Genomic DNA, 20421 nt, shown 5'->3' with positions numbered 1-20421 from the left:
GCACGTCAAAGTGCAAGTAGATAAATAGGTACTGCTCCAGCAGGAAGGTAAACTGTGTTTCCGTGCGCTGCTCTGGTTCGCCAGAAGCGGCTTAGTCATGCTGGCCACATGACCCGGAAGCTGTACGCCGGCTCCCTCAGCCAATAAAGTGAGATGAGCGCCGCAACCCCAGAGTCGGCCACAACTGGACCTAATGGTCAGGCGTCCCTTTACCTTTTAAAGGTGCTACTGGACAATTTTTGTGTGTATTTCTATTGGGGCATTAAAACATCCTTAATTAAAATATCTCGTTCTCTGGCATCTTCAGGTAGGAAGGGGAAATGGGCAGCTCTCTGAAACTCTGGAGGGGAGCTCCTCAAATACAAGACTGATCCATGGGTAAATTGTTTTATGAAGCACCTTTCCTGTGAGGCGATTTGCAAACATACAGTAAAATCAACGAAAACAGGTTTTAAGAACAATGCAAGCACCGGCTTGAAAACAATAGTAAAAGTAAAGGGACCATTAGGTCCAGTCGCGGATGACTCTGGGGTTCTGGCACTCATCTCGCTTTACTGGCCGAGGGAGCTGGTGTACAACTTCCGGGTCATGTGGCCAGCATGACTAAGCCGCTTCTGGCGAACCAGAGCAGTGCACGGAAACGCCGTTTACCTTCCCGCCGGAGTGGTACCTATTTATCTACTTGCACTTCGTGCTTTCGAACTGCTAGGTTGGCAGGAGCAAATGCTAGGTTGGCAGGAGCATTGAATACAATATGAAACACCTAAAACAGACCTTTTCACGCAGCTGGGAAGAATGATAAATACCAAAACGTCCTGGAGTGTTTCCAAAAAGTGCAAAGAATTCATACTGCCATACCTCAGCAGGGATGCTGTTCCTTAAAATATTGGAAGCCCCACTGAAAGCCCTCCCTCCCTGGCTACTGTTGGGGGCTTCTTAGGGACTTCCAGGGAGAGAAACTCCTGCAGAATCAAGAGTGGGGAGGGCGTGTCTTCCTTGAATGCAAACTTAGAAAATTGAAATACGTTCCTGTAGTTCTTGTGCTATAAAGGAATGATAAGGATGCCCTTAAGATCTTTGTAATGCAAGCTACTAACTGCTTCATTTTAAGTATGCAAGCAAGCTGCTCCCTACATCATAAGTGATTCAGCTGCATAGAGTAGTGTTAATCATAAACCAGCATAGCAATTGACCATGAGATACAACATCACCTCCCCTATCTTTTTCATGGTTCTAGAAGCACAACCCGATTCTGTTTTCTGGATCTCTCTGCTTCAAATACAAGGAGATGAGAGTTTAAGGTGTCTTCTGGACCGGTTCGAATCAGAGATGGGTTATTCTCCTGTTTTTTTCAGAGAAAAACAAAAGATGTTTTAGCAAGGCCTGGAGATGAATAATAAATGCCTAGCATTTGTAGAGCCCTTCAGAGTGTTTGAATTCACATGTATTCTTGGGAATCCTTAAGGCGAGCCTATAAGGTAGGTCCTGTTATTAGGTGTACCCATTGTACAGAAGATGGAACTGAGGCTGATAGAAGCCTTACCCAAGGCCAATTCAGAATGTTCCATGTCTACAAATCTGCATTTGCGAGCAGAAAAATAAGTTCTCAGCAATGTTCCAACACACACGAAGTCTTGAAAGCACTGCAGGCTGTGCCCTGTAGCTATCAGAAACCAGTGTACACACAGTACAGTCTTTATGACTCTGAAGATGGGTTTGAAAGCATATTGGGCAATCTCAGAAGCAAGGGTGGGGGGGTGCGACAATACAACTCCATACTTATTGGGGAATTAAAGCGAGGTGCATGTGCATAATAAACTCACCACCACGGCTGAAATGAAACTCTCCATGAGGTAGTAGTCAGCACCACTATGAGCACTTAAGCACATTGGGACACAGGCAGCGTTATCTGGAGAAAAGCTGCTTTTCTTCCTTTCCAGGAAATCATAAATCTCAACTGGTCCTGAACCCTCGCAGGAAAGTTCTCCCTAAAAATAAAAAATGCAGGAAGGTAAAACTGTTTTATGAAGACCGCCAGTGTTTAATATGACCAGAGGTGAAACTGACTGAAGGATTTTAATTTTATTCAGACCCCACCTTTTCTCCAAAGATCTCAAGGTAATGGATGCACTCCCTCCCCCCACTCTCCAGTCTATTCTTACAACAACCCTGTGAGGTAGGTAAGGTTGAGAGACAGTGACTGGCCCAGGTACCTTGGAGATCAGATTGCAGAATTGGGAATTCCCTGGGTGCGGCCTGTGGGTTCAATTTCATGCACAGAGCCCTGCAGTTAAGTTTACCTTTGTCCCATAGATGGTTGTTTTCCTCACGCCTAGTTTGTGCGTGAAGCCAACCATTGTGAAGGCAACAGTGGCTCCACCTTCAAACTCCATATTGACAACCTGAGGAGGGACATGAAATAACAAGTGAAGACCGGTGTACAGAACATGGCAGGGAGCTGGAAGCAGGTTTCAATTTCCATTATTTAAATGGATGCTCCTAGTTCTCAAGACTGGTTTCAAAGCATGCCTTCTGTAAGCACCAGCTTGGGCTGATGGAAGTTACAGTGCTACCTCAGGTTACATACACTTCAGGTTACAGACTCCGCTAACCCAGAAATAGTACCTTGGGTTAAGAACTTTGCTTCAGGAAGAGAACAGAAATCGCGCTCCGGCGGCAGCAGGAGGCCCCATTAGCTAAAGTGGTGCTTCAGGTTAAGAACAGTTTCAGGTTAAGAACGGAACTCCAGAACTAATTAAGTACTTAACCCGAGGTACCACTGTATAGTCCAAAGTATCTGAGAACTGCGGGTTGGCAAATTTGGAATAGAAAGTGTGGATGCGTGTGTGATAGATTATACACATACAGAAATATATGAAACCTTGAAATCTTAGATCAGGGTTTCCCAAAGTTGGGTCTCCAGCTGTTTTTGGACTACAATCCCCATCAACCTTGACCACTGGTCCTGCTAGCTCGAGATGATGGGAGCTGTAGTCCAGCAATGGCTGAAGAAACCCTGTCTTAAATTAGCAAACTAGAGCCATAACAAACCTTCCCACCCCCAAAACTGACAATGAAAAATGTCACCAGAAGTTTTATGTTGAGCATTGACATTTGGGTTTCAAATTCAAAAGCAAGGCCAACTTTCATTGGCTTGGAGTCGTTACTATTATCATCAATCTGAAGGGATGTTTCTGATTGGTTAAATGAAAATGACATAAGGAAATGCCCCCTGGCTATTTCGTGTCAGCTGTCAGGAGGCCATCAGAGGTGCATGTCAGATACTGCCATATAGCTGACTGCCCCTGCAGACTCACTAGAAGCCAGCTGCTCTTAAACTATCAACTCCCTGAGAGTTTATGTCAGACTGGACTTTGCCCTTGAACTCTGATCGTGCCTCTTGCTTTCCCAAACGGAAGACAGAGATGTATGTGTGTAGAAAACTGCACAAAGGTCAAATTTGCGTTCTTTTGCCTCCTTTTTGCCACCCCGAACATTACCCAGGAGAGAATGCAGCCCTCAGCTTGAAAAAAGGTTCCCCAATCCTGTACTATATTAAAGTCAAGCAATTCATACTTCTAGAAAATATTCACTGCAAAGGTGCAGAGGATAATTGGAGGGTGGGGAGCATAGGCTATGAGATTAACCCCACCCAATGGACTAGAATGTGGTCTAAACCTCCCTTTAAATCCGTATCAGCGGAAAGGAAAGAACTCACTCTAGAAAACTCACTTACATATGGTACCTAACACCACAAAAACTACCGCTAATACACCCAGGAACCTCACCAAAATGCTAGTGAACCTCGACACAAGAGCTACCCACCCTGGAAGAGTGGCAGATGAAGCTGATAGAGTATATGGAACTGGCGGAAATGACTGGCAGAATCCGAGACCTGGGAGAAGAGTTGGTGGAAGAAGACTGGAAGAAATTCAAAGACTATCTTCAGAAATATTATAAAATTAATGAATGTTAAAACTGTGCTTGGATTGGCAATAAGTGGTAATTAGTGATAAAAGTTAATAAGATTATGCAAAAAAATAGGTATTGATATGCTTGAAAATATGGATATAGTAAATGTTATGGTATAAAGTTTAACATTTGAAAAAGGGTAAGAATTTGCTGAACTAAATATTTGAATGGGAATACAAAAGGGGGGAGGCGGGAGGAGGTCAAGAACATAAGCATATGAAATTGAGGCTATTTGAAAAATGGATTGGTTTTAACTTTTTTATGTTTAAATTTAATTTTTCTTAATTAGTTGTGTTTTCTTCTTGTATTTTTGGTGTTTTTCTCTTTTTTCTGTAATTTAGGGTTTTTTTATTCTGTGAACTTTTATTTTTCTTTTCTGTAAAACTCCAATAAAAATCTTTAAAAAAAAAAAAAATGCTAGTGAACCTCACCAAAATCCACAGGCACATACCTCCACAATGTGGTGAGAATGCCCCAAAATCCAACTCTTCTGGACAGCAATCATATAAGAAATATGCAAAATAACTAAACAAGTTTTAGAAGTCAACCCAGAACTTGCCCTACTAAACATCTTCCAAGACAATAATGCTGCCATTTCTGTGACTTGTCAATTTGGTTAAGAAATAACCACAGGAGGGCAGCTGGGGAGAAGAGGAAGGAAGGTTTAGTGCAAGGCTGCATACCTGGTGATTAACAACGTCATTGTCACACTCGTAAACGCACCTTCCGTAGGGGCCGTGGCGCAAAGCGTCGGTCAGCGATTCTATATCGTACTCACCACTATGGCAGACCACAGAAACTGGCCACCCAAAGTATCCCTGGGATGAAGCAAAAGTAAGACTGTGTCAACAGCAGCTGCCCAGCAGGATCCAGCCCATCCTCAACAAGTTCGGATCTTAGGAACGCAAGAACTCTGCTGGATCCAAAGTCTGAAGACTGGATCTCCCCAGCCAGCACACTGCTGCAGCCCAACTAGCCCCACCAAGTTCTGTGGCCATTTACCATATACACCCAATATTGTGGGATTCTCTCCCAAGGGAAGTTAGACTGGCTCCCTCTTTCATGCCCTTCCACCAGAAGGCTGAGACCTTCCTGTTAAGAGAGGCCTTTGGAAACTAAGGTGCGGACAATGCTGATCTCTGGGCTGGTGACCGTGGGGAAAACTGTATTTTAGCTTCTGGTTCCAAATATGTCCTGATGTACTTTAATTATTGTCTGAAGAAGTGTGCATGCACACGAAAGCTCATACCAAGAACTAACTTAGTTGGTCTTTAAGGTGCTACTGGAAGGAAAAAAAATTTTTGTTTTGACTATGGCAGACCAACACGGCTACCTTTCTTTAATTATTGTGTTTAACTGGTTTCTTTTTATTACTTTGTATTTTAGAATGGTGTTTTTAAATGTCAAAAGCTACCTTGAAACCCAAGTTGGGAGAATGGCGAGTTAAATAAATACATTAAATTATATAGACATAGAAAAACAAGTGTGTGTGTGTGTGATTTTCTTGTTGCAAACTGAAATCATTTTCATAACTCTTTTTCTAAACTGCCAGGCACTTGCAAATTGATCAATGTACACCTCTACAGTCAGAAAAAAACAAAAAATAAAATTAAGTGATTGGTTTGGTTTTTCCTTACTGAGTAACTTGTTAACCTGTGGTGGGGGAATAAATAAATCAACCTATCTCCAAGGTAAGAACCTCTCCCAGTACCTACCCTCTCGGCCTGTGCCAGATAAATCTTCTTTGCTGAATACGGGCAGGTTTGTTCAACCGAACAGTCTAAACAGCGATCTGCAGCTCCTTCCGGCTAAGGGAAAGTTGGAGAGAAGTCATTGCTGAGAAACAAATGGCGCACTATAACTAATCCAGAATGTGGCTCCCAGTACGTTTCCAGACACAATCCAAAGTGTTGGTGCTGAACTTTAAAGCCTCGGCCCCGTATACCAGAAGGAGTGCCTCCACCCCCATCGTCCAGCCCAGACACTGAGGTCCAACTCCGAGGGCCTTCTGGTGGTTCCCTCATTGTGAGAAATGAAGTTACAGGGAACCAGGCAGAGGGCCTTCTCGGTAGTGGTACCCGCCTTGTGGAATGCCCTCCCATCAGATGTCAAACAGATAAACAACTGTATGAATTTTAGAAGACATCTGAAGGCAGTCCTGTAAAGGGAAGTTTTTAATTGTTTGATGCTTTATTGTGTTTTTTTGTTGGAAGCTGCCCAGAGTGGCTGGGGGCAACCCAGTCAGATGGACGGGGTATAAGAAATAAACTATTATTTCTATTAAATTCACAAACTGCATCTCAGAACATCATTGTTTCCACATTTTATTTCAGGGGCAAAGTTGAAAGCTGGCAGGACGCAGCTGAAATTCTGCACTCACCCAGTGTGGCAAAATGCACAAAAGACTCTTCCTTTAAAAACATAAAAAAGTAATCATTAGAAAGTTTGACCAACCTTGTGCTCTTTCGTGAAATGGGACAGGTTGCCAAAAGATGACACTTTCAAACATCTGAAAGAAGAATTGGGGAGGGAAGGGGAAGATGCATTTTGAGGTTTATTTATTTATAACAATATTTATAAAACACCACCACATTTTTTTAAAAAGTATCAAGACATTGTGCAATAAAAACATAATAAAATCCAGACCAAATGGCCAACGTGGAACACTTGCAACTTGAAACAAATGCATTTTTGGCATCTTTCAGGGCTGCAGGGGCCTGTCTGATTTCCACAAGAGCAACGTCCCAAATACACACACACACACACACACACCTGCATATTTTACAGAAACTATTCCAATCATTTTCCCAGTATTACACCCATCAGAGATGATTTACACTGTTGAATTTATCTTAATGCTGCCAGCGTTTTCAGCTGTGCAGTTATTTTCCATATACTCAATAAACGTTTGGCAATCTTCTTTAAACGTATGTTCTTCTTGCTCTCTTATTCTATATGTTAAGCCTGCAAGTTGTGCATATTCTGCCAACGTAAGTTGCCAGTCTTCTTCAGTTGGGACCTCACTCACTTTCCGCCTCTGCAAACAATAGCAGCCTCTTAAGAGAGAAGGGTTCTTCCTTGCGTACCTTCTGCTGCCCATCCAGTAATTGATGAGGTCGACATCGTGGCACGATTTAGCGAGCAGCGAAAAGGTGCTCTCGGCTTCGTTCCGCCAGTTTCCTCGTACAAAGGAGTGGGCAAAATGCCAGAATCCAACCTGGGTGGGGGGCGGGGTCAGGGAGAGAAAAACAGTCCGTGGTTAGTCTTGAGACAGGGAGCAAGAGCTGCTGGAATGGAAAGCATGAAGTGCTAAAACTCAGGTGGGTAACTTGCCTCTCCACAAACTGCTGGACCCTAACTCCCATTAGCTCCATCAGCTAGGGATTACAAGAGACTAAACTAAAACCTTTTTAGTTTAAACAGACTTTTCCCCAAAGGTGGCCCAACTCTGTACCAAGAATAATGTGAACCTTTTATTATTATTATTATTATTAATAATAATAATAAGTATTAGACTTGTTAGTCACTTATTAGAGGCCCGAGAGACTTACAACTTACTTAAAAGCAAATGATAACATTAACGTGTTCATGCAATGCAAATCATAAACAAGTATAGGCACACGTAAACATACACAGCCTTTCTGATGTTTTATTCGTGTTTTAGAACATTCTTTTTTCTTTTTAAAAAATGCATACTGTCCAACAGACTTTTGTATTTACATACAAATCTGTGCAAATAAATAAATGTGAGAAATTATTATGAGAGCTTCCCCCACACGCTCAGAAACTTAGCTAAACATTTTTACAAGTAGGCTGGAATAGCTCAATAATGTATCATTTGTCTTTTATTGCACCATCCACACACATGGTCCTTGGCCAATAATTTCAGGACAGATACGCGGGTGGCACTGTGGGTTAAACCACAGAGACTAGGACTTGCCGATCAGAAGGTCAGTGGTTCGAATCCCCACGACAGGGTGAGCTCTCGTTGCTCGGTCCCTGCTCCTGCCAACCTAGCAGTTCGAAAGCACGTCAAAGTGCAAGTAGATAAATAGGTACTGCTCCGGCGGGAAGGTAAACGGCATTTCCGTGCACTGCTCTGGTTCGCCAAAAGCAGCTTAGTTATGCTGGCCACATGACCCAGAAGCTGTACGCCAGCTCCCTCGGCCAGTAAAGCAAGATGAGCGCCGCAACCCCAGAGTCGGCCACAACTGGACCTAATGGTCAGGGGTCCCGTTACCTTTACCTTTACTCTGCCCAAAAGGATGACTGGTAGGGTGGAAGGCAGGGAGCCCAACAGTAGGTGGCGCTAGCACCAGTGGCAGGTGGAGTCAATGGATTCCAGTTTCATCCCTATCCTCCTCTCTGCTGAGTCTTACAAGGGGCAACACTGAGACTAAGCAGAAGGAAGCTGACAAGCTGTGCCACTCCCCAGAACTGATATAATTACAAAGGCATGCAGGCAAATGGCTGAATAAGGGCAGCATGGGGCTAGTGGGGGAAGGGGGAAAGAGAAACAGACAGGAGAAAATGGGGGGGGGGAGTCATGCTATTACATCATGAGTGCAAGGAAGCGTGTTTCATATGATTCAGTGTAACCTGGGCATGTAATACTGAAAACGAAGCCTTATGGAAGTGCTTGAAGCAGCTGGGTATGTTTGGATTGGAAAATAGGAGACTGAGAGGAGATATGATAGGCAAATATCTGAAGGGCTGTCACATGGAAGATGGAGCAAGCTTGTTTCCTCCTGCTCTGGAGTGTAGGACTCGAACCCGTGGCTTCATGTTACAAGAAAGGAGATTCCAACTAAACATCAGGAAGAACTTTCTGACAGTAATTTTTTCACAATGGAACGGTCCCTCTTGACAGGTTGTGGACTCTCCTTCCTTGGAGGTTTTTTAAGCAGAGGCTGGAGGGCCATCTGTCATGGATGCTTTAGCTGAGATGCCTGCATTGCGGGGGGGGGGGTTGGACTAGATGACCCATGAGGTCCCTTCTGACTCTATGATTCTATACTTACAGGTTCCAGGTGCTGAATGTGGCAGATGTCTCCAATCAGTCCAGCGTCGAGGAGTTCCTAAACAAAAATAAACAGATAGGGCAGAGAGTTGTCAGAGAAAAAGAAAACGGGAGCGGAAACCGAGGGTCTCCACTCGTTCGCCCCCTGCCTGGAACAGAAACCAATCCAGCAAATGCAGTTGGTTTCTTCTGTTTATTTGAGGTTCATGTTGGGTAGAGGATCAGGAGACAACTGCACCCAATGAGGAGGCTGGACAAGAACTCACAGAGGAACCTCTCAGCCACCTTCCCCTATGAAAGAGGTGAATGTAATTAAGGTCAAGCTTCTGAGTCACTGTTCTGTGCCTTTTGACCCTCATTAACCGTCTCCTTTAAAAAAGGGAAATTTTGTGCATCCCAGCAGAGGTGTAGAGTAGGAGTCTGAGAAGAGAACATGAAGGAGACATAGAAAATAGATAGTGTGAAGGAAAGCATTTTGTCAAGGGCATACAGGAGGATCCCTTCTGTGGGAGCCAGCTGGGTGAATTACCACAGCGTTGAACTTTCTACCAGGAGAATAAAGGGCAGGCAAGCCACCTTTGACTCCTGTAAGAACTGCACTGTTTCCTTGCACTTGAAAGGACTGCACCCTCTCGTGAATGAGAGAGAGAGGGGCTTATTGAAGCCTTGCATTAGACAGGTTGCCTGTTTGCTCATCTAAACGCTACCTCTGAGTTAAAAACTCACAGTCCTCAGTCTCTGTGAGAAGTGGTTCCTTCAACACTGGGTTTGGAGGGGGGGACCCGCTGTGCTGCAGAAACAACCAGCATTCCTTCCTTCAGGCCAAAGGGTTTGGCCCTTTATAGCTCTGAGGTTCTCTGCAAGGAGGTGGGGCTGCCTGATTTGCACGCAGAAGGTCCCAAGTGCAACTCCTGGCATCTCCAGCTAAAAGGAACAAGTATCAGGCAAAGAAAGAGGCCTCTCCCCAAGTCCCTAATCCCCCACGCCTCCTTCTCTAGCTTCTCAGTAGCCATCTCTCTCACATCCAGTCCAGTCGACACTCACCGGTCGAGTTTGGAATTAGAAGGGCTGATATTTTTAGAGTACGTCCTCCCCTCACTGTCTGCCTAGCTGGCATACCTTTATTTTCAAGGACACTGGATGGTAGCGCAGGACGTGACAGACTGCGAGGATGACGTCGTTGGTTTTACAGGCCAGAACTATTTCTTTACAGTCCTCTGGTGTTACCTGATCGATCAAAAGGGGGGGGGGAATAAACAATCAGTTTCAGCCAAGGCAACACTGGTCACCTCACCTAGGGTAAGCCAGGTGCCCCCCCCCCAGGACTACAACTCTCAACATCCCTGGCAATGCCAGCTGGGGCTCTTGGGATCTGTAGTTCAAGAACATCCCAAGGCCACAGCTTCCCTGGCTTTGTTTCCATTGATAAAAGCCAGATCAGCCACTTATGCAGAGACACAGCAGGGAGACTCCTTTCTGGACGGTGCTTCCAGCATGGAGGAGCCTTTAGCCCAGGGGTGGGGAACCCAATGCACTCCAGGTATTACTGGACTACAACTCCCATCATCCATGACCATGGCTGATGGGAGTTGTAGTTCAACATCTGGAGGCCACCACCTTGGCTACCCCCTGCTCTTACCTATTTTAAGAGCATAGGGCATTTCCTACCCCTCTAGGGCAGGGGTTAGGCCTTCCAGAGACGCTGTTGGGCTCCAAGTCCCACCAGCCCCAGCCAAGCACAGTCAATGGGTAAGGGATGATGGGAGTTGTAGTCCAAAAACGCCCCCAGGATGTGGACATATGGAAACAGTCAATGGAAGAAGATCAACAACCAGCTAGAGTCACACTTGAAGGCGTTTGGGTCTTCTCGGCAGCGGTTAGAATTTCACAAGTCAGCAGAATGAGCAGGAGGGCTTCCGAAGACGCGAGACCATTAAGCCCAGAGACTTACAAAAGAAATGCTCGACTGCTCACAAGGAATTCAGTCAGAGATTCTGGCCTGAGGAAAGAAATTATAGCTGACATGCACACTTTTGGGCTCAGCTGAGTGCACATTTTTCGATCTCAGCCAAGTGCTACAAAGGCAGAGGAAGTGCGTCGAAGAGCCAACCGGAAGCAGAAGAACAAACCAAGGAAGAATTCTTGGGAGCCCAGAAAACAGACCCCGGGAAGGAAAGACCCTCGCTTGGCATGCTCTGAGACAGCTTCTCCTTTCCACTGGAAAGCATGTCCTTATGGTTCAGCATGCAGCCATTATACCCCTGTCTCAACCCTGGACTTCCTACTGTGGCCTCAACAATTTCCTCCAGCAAGAGGTCCTGCCAGCACACAGCATTCGAAATTCTCCAGGGGAAATTTTGCGCCTGGCCTTCAGCCAAGTGAAGATGCACCTGGAGGTGCATGCCTAGGGATCCTTGGATCTTGACTATTTTCACACACTAGCATCACATATAACGAATTCTATCCATTATATTTTACTTGAATTTCAGGAACCAAAAAGTCATATTGAAAAATACAACTTTCGAATTGTCTGGCCCCCAAAAGGCAATCAGCTGTAACCCTGGTTTAAGGAGCCATTTAATGCCTAATATATACCGTATTTTTCGCCCTATAGGACACACTTTTTCCCCTCCAAAAATGAAGGGGAAATGTGTGTGTGTCCTATGGGGCAAATGCAGGCTTTCGCTGAAGCCTGGAGAGCGAGAGGGGTCGGTGCGCACCGACCCCCTCACTCTCCAGGCTTCAGGAAGCTATCCGCAAGCCTTGGGAGCTCCGCGGGAGTTCCCGTCGGGCTCCCAAGGCTTGCGGATAGCAGCCTCCAAACCTGACCTGGTTTGGAGGCTGGTGGTGGGGAAAGCAGCGCTTCTCCCCACCACCAGCCCCACAAGCTCGGGGGACAGTGGGGAGGCGGAGCACGCTTTCCCGCTGTTCCCCGACCTGGTTTGGAGGCTGGCGGTGGGGAGAAGCGCTGCTTTCCCCACCGCCAGCCCCACAAGCTCGGGGGACAGCGGGGAGGCGGAGCACCGCTTTCCCGCTGTTCCCTGACCTGGTCTGGAGGCTGGCGGTGGGAGCTGCCTGCATCCTGAAGCCTGGGGTGCGCTGAGCCACGTGCCCCGGGCTTCGGGAAGACATCCGCAAGCCTGGGGAGACCGGTGCGACTTCCCGCCGGGCTCCCTAGGCTTGCGGATAGCAGCCTGTTCTGGAGGCTGGGGTTGGGGGAAGCTCGGGCTTCCCCCGCCCCAGCCCTGCGCCTGGAGGGGAAATAAAAAAAATTTTCTTTATTCCCCCCCCCCCCAAAAAAAAAACTGGTGCGCCCTATGGGGCGAAAAATATGGTATATGAGAGTTTCTAACACAGGCAACACTTACCGCCATGGGCTTCTCCAGCAAGATGTGGTATCCTTTGTGGGCAAAAGCCACTGCCGGCGCCTGGTGGGGAAGAGACCACCACAAATTACCATCAAGCAGCTGACATTTCAATGCATCCTTAGTGTCTTGGGAAAGGATTTTTCGAAATACATAGTTCTAGATTTCCTTGGCTCTGCCAGCCACTGGCTCTGGCGCCACCTGCTGGTGGGCTCCCTGCCTTCCACCCTACCTGTCTCCATGGGCACCAGCCACCGCTAAGCACAATCTCATAACCCCATCCCTTTCCTGAAGCAAGGTTTTGGGAAGTGGCAACTGGCTGGCCCTTGCATCACTCCAACAGCCTCCTCCTTCAGAACAGTTTTTCATGCGTAAAACAAACTTTGCAAAAACCATACTAAAATGCATGGATAAGCACACATGGTGTTTCAGGGGGAAAGGGGTGTGTGTGATATGGCAAAGCGGATATTAGGGAAACTAGGCAGCATCCTTTTCTGTTCTGCCTTCCGCTCGTCACATGCAGCACCGTTTCTATGCCTCTGCAGTTTGCTTTCTGCCAAAATGGATGCTATTCATCCTGCTGTCAGGAAACAACGTGGCTTAGGTAATTTGCAGAGTTAATTCATTGTGCACAATAAATTGCCGTCGAGTTACTCCACCCCACTCGTATAAACATAAAAGGAAATGGGGGAGGCAGAATGTAACCAATTTCACATCCTTTGCAGACCAAAAGCAACAGCAGTGAATACTGATTGTATTTCTCGACTTGGAAGGAACAAACTGACATTGGCAATTTCCTCTCTGCTTTCCATTCTCCAACATCCTTGGTGGGCACTCCCATGGCTGTATGGGGGACACTGTTAGATTCAGAGGCTGTGTGTGCTCAAGCTAAACTCCTTCCTGTTTCAAAGTATATCCCTAAACTACTTCTACTTTTATTTCTCACGCAGGGCTAAGCTGAGCACTGCCACCAAAACTGTTTGCACAAAGAAGCCTTGAGTGGGAGAAGGTTAGCAGTACCTTGTGAAGGCTGTCGGGCGTTGCTATGATAACAGCATCCGCAAACCTCTCTTTCTCAGCCGCTGCTGTCCAGTCTTAAAAGAATAAGATTGAACAGTGAAAGGATGAACTGCAAGAGCAGAAAATTACACATATTATGCTGCTGGGTTCTCTTCCCCTCCATTTCCTGTTATTTAGCATAACCTTTAAATGATTATTAGGAAGAAAAGTCTAAAAAATATTTATCTATCTTGGAATCACCGTATCCACAAACAGGCATTTATCACAAATTTACATTCTCACATCTTGGGAGGGGGGACCATAATGGGCTGTATACAACTAATTTCTACACAGACAAAACTCACTGAAATGAATCAACCTACCTTAGTTCAAGCTACAAGGAAGGCTCAAACAGTATGTGGATCGAGAACTCCCAGAAGTGCAAGCTGGATTTAGAAGAGGCAGAGGAACCAGAGACCAAATTGCAAACATGCGCTGGATTATGGAGAAAGCTAGAGAGTTCCAGAAAGACATCTACTTCTGCTTCATTGACTATGCAAAAGCCTTTGACTGTGTCGACCACAGCAAACTATGGCAAGTTCTTAAAGAAATGGGAGTGCCTGATCACCTCATCTGTCTCCTGAGAAATCTCTATGTGGGACAAGAAGCTACAGTTAGAACTGGATATGGAACAACTGATTGGTTCAAAATTGGGAAAGGCGTACGACAAGGCTGTATTTTGTCTCCCTGCTTATTTAATTTATACGCAGAATACATCATGCGAAAGGCTGGGCTGGATGAATCCCAAGCTGGAATTAAGATTGCCGGAAGAAATATCAACAACCTCAGATATGCAGATGACACAACCTTGATGGCAGAAAGTGAGGAGGAATTAAAGAACCTTTTAATGAGGGTGAAAGAGGAGAGCGCAAAATATGGTCTGAGGCTCAACATCAAAAAAACGAAGATCATGGCCACTGGTCCCATCACCTCCTGGCAAATAGAAGGGGAAGAAATGGAGGCAGTGAGAGATTTTACCTTCTTGGGCTCCATGATCACTGCAGATGGTGACAGCAGCCACGAAATTAAAAGACGCCTGCTTCTTGGGAGAAGGGCAATGACAGGCCTAGACAGCATCTTGAGAAGTAGAGACGTCACCTTGCCAACAAAGGTCCGTATAGTTAAAGCCATGGTTTTCCCAGTAGTGATGTATGGAAGTGAGAGCTGGACCATAAAGAAGGCTGATCGCCGAAGAATTGATGCTTTTGAATTATGGTGCTGGAGAAGACTCTTGAGAGTCCCATGGACTGCAAGAAGATCAAACGCATCCATTCTTAATGAAATCAGCCCTGAGTGCTCACTGGAAGGACAGATCGTGAAGCTGAGGCTCCAGTACTTTGGCCACCTCATGAGAAGAGAAGACTCCCTGGAGAAGACACTGATGCTGGGAAAGATGGAGGGCACAAGGAGAAGGGGGCGACAGAGGATGAGATGGTTGGATAGTGTTCTCGAAGCCACAAACATGAGTCTGACCAAACTGCGGGAGGTAGTGGAGGACAGAGGTGCCTGGCATGCTCTGGTCCATGGGGTCACGAAGAGTCGGACACGACTAAACGACTAAACAACAACACCTTAGTTCAATGGGTCTACTCTGAGTAGCACTAGCATTGGATACAACTCAATGTGTGAAACGAAGCAAAATAATATCTCAGCCAATGTTTCCAGAGGCAGGAGGAGAGAGAAAAAACCAAGCCCCCAAACAGTCAGAGAGATGTATTAATTTTTGTTCAGCCTCGCCTTCCTGACAGAGTTGTTGTGAGAATAAAACTGGTGGGCGGGGCAGGGGAGAAATAGCAGTGTGCATGTTGCAGTAAGCTCTTTGGAGATGGGGAGCATATTTACTGGAGAAACTTCTAGCTTCTGTGCAATGTCACAGGGATGTAAGAAGGCACCGTTTTTCCATTCTGCCCTGAATGAAGCACCGTTTCTGTTCCTCTGCAGTTCACCTCTGGCCAAAACCTACATTATTTGTCTCATGGTCCGCTGTGCCGAAATTGAGTTTACATTATTTCCATAAAGAATCACCCAAATTACATTGTCAATGGGTTATCCAGACCCGCCCCCTTTCAATGCAAAGAAAACACAAGGTATATTGAAATCAGCAGCAACAATTGGTATTTGCTGGGTTGGTTTACTTTTCCAAACATAGGACGAATAAGCAAACATTGGAAGAGAAGAAGAAGAGTTTGGATTTGATATCCCGCTTTATCACTACCCGAAGGAGTCTCAAAGTGGCTAACATTCTCCTTTCCCTTCCTCCCCCACAATAAACGCTCTGTGAGGTGAGTGGGGCTGAGAGACTTCAGAGAAGTGTGACTAGCCCAAGGTCACCCAGCAGCTGCATGTGGAGGAGCGGAGATGCGAACCCGGTTCACCAGATTACGAGTCTATCGCTCTTAACCACTACACCACACTAGCAATTGCCTCTTTCATTTTCACCAGAATTCTGACACCCAGAGGCTACATCCTGATAGTGGTCAATTTTCTCAATTCCCCCCCTCTCCACACCTACATGAATTATGCTGAAGACCACAGATGGGACCCTCTCTGTTTGGGAGCAAGGGCAGGGCAGAGATATAGAGTAATAATTGCATACCATCAAACACATTGTCCTCGTCAATGCCATGAGCTTTCTGGAGCCTCTTCCTCGCAAATGGATGTGGATCTGCCACACCAATCACCTAATGAAGGGAGAAAGCTGTCAGCATCTCGCAAGCAGATAGCTGGACTATGGCGGTCCAATGCAGGCTATTTTAATACAGCTTAGTTCTCGAACGTTTTGGCTCCTGAACACCGCAAACCCGGAAGCGAGTGTTCCCATCTGCGAACAATTTTTGGAAGCCGAATGTCCGACGGGGCTTCTGCAGCTTCAGATTGGCTGCAGGAGCTTCCTGCAGCCAATCAGAAGCCACACTTTGGTTTCCAAACGTTTTGGAAGCCGAACAGATTCCGTTCGACTTCCGAGGTACGACTGTACCATGGAAAGCATAGTGGTCCATTTAGTTCAACATCCTATGCTCACAGCAGCCAATCAGATGCCCACGGGAAGCCTGAGTGAAAGCAATACTCTCCACACCTGTGAATAGGACTGGTTGATATATTGATATACAGTGGTACCTCGGGTTAAGTACTTAATTCGTTCCGGAGGTCCGTTCTTAAGCTGAAACTGTTCTTAACCTGAAGCACCACTTTAGCTAATGGGGCCTCCTACTGCTGCTGGAGCATGATTTCTGTTCTCATCCTGAAGCAAAGTTCTTAACCCGAGGTACTATTTCTGGATTAGCGGCGTCTGTAACCTGAAGCGTATGTAACCCGAGGTACCACTGTATTGTCCAAAACCAGTTTAAAGTCCATATTGTGATAGCAGTTTCATAATTTTTGCCCTGGCAAAATCATGAATTGCATGAATTGCAAATCATTGGCGTGTGTGTGTGCACTATGCAAAAATCACAGTGAAGAAAAATGGGGCATTTGCTGGGGGGAGGATGAGTATCAAGTGTTTGGTTTGAAGTCCACTGGACCTGGAGCTATTTAAACATCAGTAGAAGGGTGTGTTCACAAGTCTCAGAAGATCCCTGGTCAGCTCTTACCTTCATGCGTGCAGGAAACTGCTGAGCAAAAGAGGAATAATTCATTCCCCGACTTCCAGCTCCAATCACAAGAACAGTGACTTGGCGAGACATCTTGGTGTTGCTTTCCATCTGCGTCAAGGAAAAAAAAACTTAGGACAAGCTTACAGCTGGGAAGTTCCTGCAAAGTTATGGCTTTATCTGGATTTGACTGCATCCCAGAATTTATTGCTGACAGCTTCAATGTACTTCCAGGGAATCGTCATCATATTATTCATAGCTTTCTTTTTATCTCCCCGCAATAAGCATGTCTCTACTCTGCAACATTCTCCTTCTTAAATTGTGAGCCACAAGATGTCAAACATGCAAGGCCATTGTTTGTTTCTGCACCTCTGAAACATTTGTACTGTTATATGTAACGAAATGACCTATTTTTTAAAAGAAAGAAAGAAAATGAAAAGAACTTTTGCAGAGAGAATTCAGGAAATGAAACTATCCGCAAACCACAATTTACTTACCGTACACGTCTGCTTTGTTTGCATTTCCTGGCTTCTTTTGCTAATCTTGGCAGAGATTCAGGGAAATGTCAAGAGGTTGTGAAGCTTCAGGCCTTAATCATCAGCTTCTAAAATGTCCTACAATGTCTCTACAATTTCAAGCCTACTTCTCAGTCATAAGGTCTAGAAACTTGATATATATTTAAAAAGAAGAAGAGGAGGAGGAGGGTCTCACAAAGTAGAATTCTATACTCAATATCAAATTCCAAATTACTCTAAACTAAAGTAGTGATGTATGGAAGTGAGAGCTGAACCATAAAAAAGGCTGATGGCCGAAGAATTGATGCTTTTGAATTATGGTGCTGGAGGAGACTCTTGAGACTCCCATGGACTGCAAGAAGAACAAACCTATCCATTCTGAAGGAAATCAGCCCTGAGTGCTCACTGGAAGGACAGATCCTGAAGCTGAGGCTCCAATACTTTGGCCACCTCCTGAGAAAAGAAGACTCCCTGGAAAAGACCCTGATGTTGGAAAAGATTAAGGACACAAGGAGAAGGGGACGACAGAGGACGAGATGGTTGGATAGTGTTCTCGAAGCTACCAGCATGAGTTTGACTAAACTGCGGGAGGCAGTGGAAGACAGAAGTGCCTGGCATGCTCTGGTCCATGGGGTCACGAAGAGTCGGACACAACTGAACGACTAAACAACAACAACAAATCAATAAAAACATATTTTTTTTTTAGATTTAAAAGGGGCATGTATAGAGTCATGATGTAGAAATGAGTAGTCAACGCTTGCAGGAAGAAGCACAGAACGAGCTTGCAAGAGAGGTTAAAAATAATAAAAAATTGTTTTCTGCAGCTATGTTTGAAGCAAGAGAAAGAACAATCAAGCAGTAGGTCCTCTGCATGGAGAAGATGAAGAAATGCTATTGGGTGTCAGAGAGAAGGTAGAATTGTTCAACACCTATCCAGGGCCTGCTGAGCTGCGTTCAAGGATTACCAAAGGAACTCACATTTGGAATCTCAGAGCTTCCTCCTCTAACATTTGAGAATTCTTGGGGAACAGGTGAAGTCCCTGTGGGCTGGAAGCAGGAAGGTTTTGCTCCCATCTTCAAAAAGGCAACTACCAACTGGTCAGCTTGATGTAGATACCAGGAAAGGTCCTAGAACAGAATTAAACAGTTGGTCTGTGAGCACTTTGAAAAAGATGCTGTGATTACCAAGACCAACCATGGGTTTCTGAAAAACAAGTCATGGCAGACTAATCTTATTTCTTTTCTATTTTTTTTTTAGTTACAAGTTTGCTGGATCAGGGGAATGCTGTGGATGTAGTGTATCTTGATTTAAGTAGAGCTTCCTGGTAAAATGTAGGCTAGCTAGACAATATTAGTTAGGTGGATTTGAAACTGGGCTGGCTGACTGACCCAACCCAAACAGTGCTCACCAATGGTTCCTCATCATCCCGGAAAAAAGTGAGAAATGGGGTGCCGCAGGGTTCTGTCCTGGGCCCGGTGTTGTTCAACATCTTTATAAATGACTTGGTTGAAGGAACTGGGCCGGGTGCTTGTCAAACTTGCAGATGACACCAAATTAGGAAATGTAGCTAATACATAAGACAGAGTCAAGATTCAAGGATTTAACAAAACCTTAGCAGATTGGAGACTAGGTCAAAACTATCAAAATGGATTCCAATAGGGACAAATATAGGATGGGGCACAGCACATATAAGAAAGTTCTAGGGGTCTTAGTAGACTACAAGCTTAACAAGAGTCAGGAGTATGATGCAGCAACAAAAAAAAGCTAACACTGTTCTAGGCTGGATCAACAGAAGTATAGTGTCCAGATCAATGGGAGTAACAGTTCTACTCTTATTCTGCCTTAGTCAGATCCTGTATCCAGTTCTGGGCAACACAGTGTAAGAAGGATATTGGCAAGCAGGAAAGTGTTTGGAAGTGTCATGGGTCTGGAAACCAAGCCTTATGAGGAACAGTTGAGGGAGTTGGGTATTTTAGACTGGAGAAAAGAAGACCGAGAGGTGATATGAGAACCATCTTCTATGCTTCTATGAATAAAATGTGTCCATTTTGTTTTTAAAACTGTTAGTTTGGGGTGGCATCCAACATTAGCCGGGCTCAGAGCAGACACATTGAAATTAATAACCCAAGTTATTAATAACCCATTAACTTCAACAAGTCTACTTTGAGTTGAATGTTGGCTACAACACTTTACCTGTATTTTAATAACTTTCGTATCCTTATTTTTAATTTTATTTGTTCACACTTATTCAAAGATATACATAAATACATACTCATTACAAAGTATCTTTTTATGATACGCTGAAATAAAACCGCTCTTTTTTTTTAGATTTAGTAGCTAAATCAGAAGGAGGAAAATACAAGAAAAGGAGAAATCTAAAGAAGGAGAAAGGAAGAGAGATGGAAAATAAATAAAAAGCTATTTTTTATGAACGTTTTATATTATTTTATATAAACCGCTTACAGATGGTATTACTATTATTAGGCAAAATACAAATCCTGGTAAATAAGTATTTTAAATATTTAAGGCCCACCACCTTTAGGTCCTTGAAGGAAACGTGGGGTGTAAAAGCATTTAATACAGCTTAAAAATGCAAGCCTGCCACATCCCACATAGCGCTGGCTAAACAACAGTAAGAGGGAAGTATCTTAACCCTGAAACTAACGACGGGGAAGCTTTGCGGCGATGCTTTGAGACCATCGCCCTGGTTGGTTTGTTTTAAAGTGATTTCCTGCCGCTAACAGCATCCCTTCGTGTTATCAGTTTTATAGTTTGCATTGGGAGAGACTCACCGGACAAAAGCAGAGGTTGTTCTGATCTGATCTGATCTGATCGCTGAGCACGATTAACTCCGTCCTTAGAACACTCAGCTGAGCAGGGAGCCACGCCCACTTCCAGA

General features: G+C 45.0%; 1 protein-coding gene across 5 annotated transcripts; it reads right to left on the bottom strand.

The window, feature by feature from the left end:
• Window positions 1-1073: 1073 nt before the first annotated feature.
• On the bottom strand, window positions 1074-20340 carry LOC128419659 (uncharacterized oxidoreductase YjhC-like). Of its 5 annotated transcripts, none has more exons than XM_053400613.1 (14): window positions 20315-20340; window positions 17007-17117; window positions 16013-16097; window positions 13378-13451; window positions 12361-12420; window positions 10112-10219; window positions 8994-9050; window positions 7059-7189; window positions 6427-6481; window positions 5688-5780; window positions 4656-4790; window positions 2301-2402; window positions 1824-1988; window positions 1074-1342 (listed from the first exon to the last, which is right to left on the bottom strand). In XM_053400613.1, the coding sequence occupies exons 2-14, from the start codon at window positions 17115-17117 to the stop codon at window positions 1226-1228; spliced, it is 1293 nt and encodes a 430-aa protein (XP_053256588.1). In that variant the 5' UTR covers window positions 20315-20340; the 3' UTR covers window positions 1074-1225. The 5 variants fall into 5 exon arrangements, 4 of the variants coding, with proteins under 4 accessions (XP_053256588.1, XP_053256587.1, XP_053256589.1 ...); XM_053400612.1 differs by lacking the exon at window positions 20315-20340 and adding an exon at window positions 18500-18673; XM_053400614.1 differs by lacking the exons at window positions 10112-10219; window positions 20315-20340 and adding an exon at window positions 18500-18673.
• Window positions 20341-20421: the final 81 nt, after the last annotated feature.

This window comes from Podarcis raffonei, chromosome 8 (assembly GCF_027172205.1).
Source record: "Podarcis raffonei isolate rPodRaf1 chromosome 8, rPodRaf1.pri, whole genome shotgun sequence".
In the NCBI taxonomy this organism is placed as follows: domain Eukaryota; kingdom Metazoa; phylum Chordata; class Lepidosauria; order Squamata; family Lacertidae; genus Podarcis; species Podarcis raffonei.
This window is presented reverse-complemented; position numbering and strand designations above follow the sequence as displayed.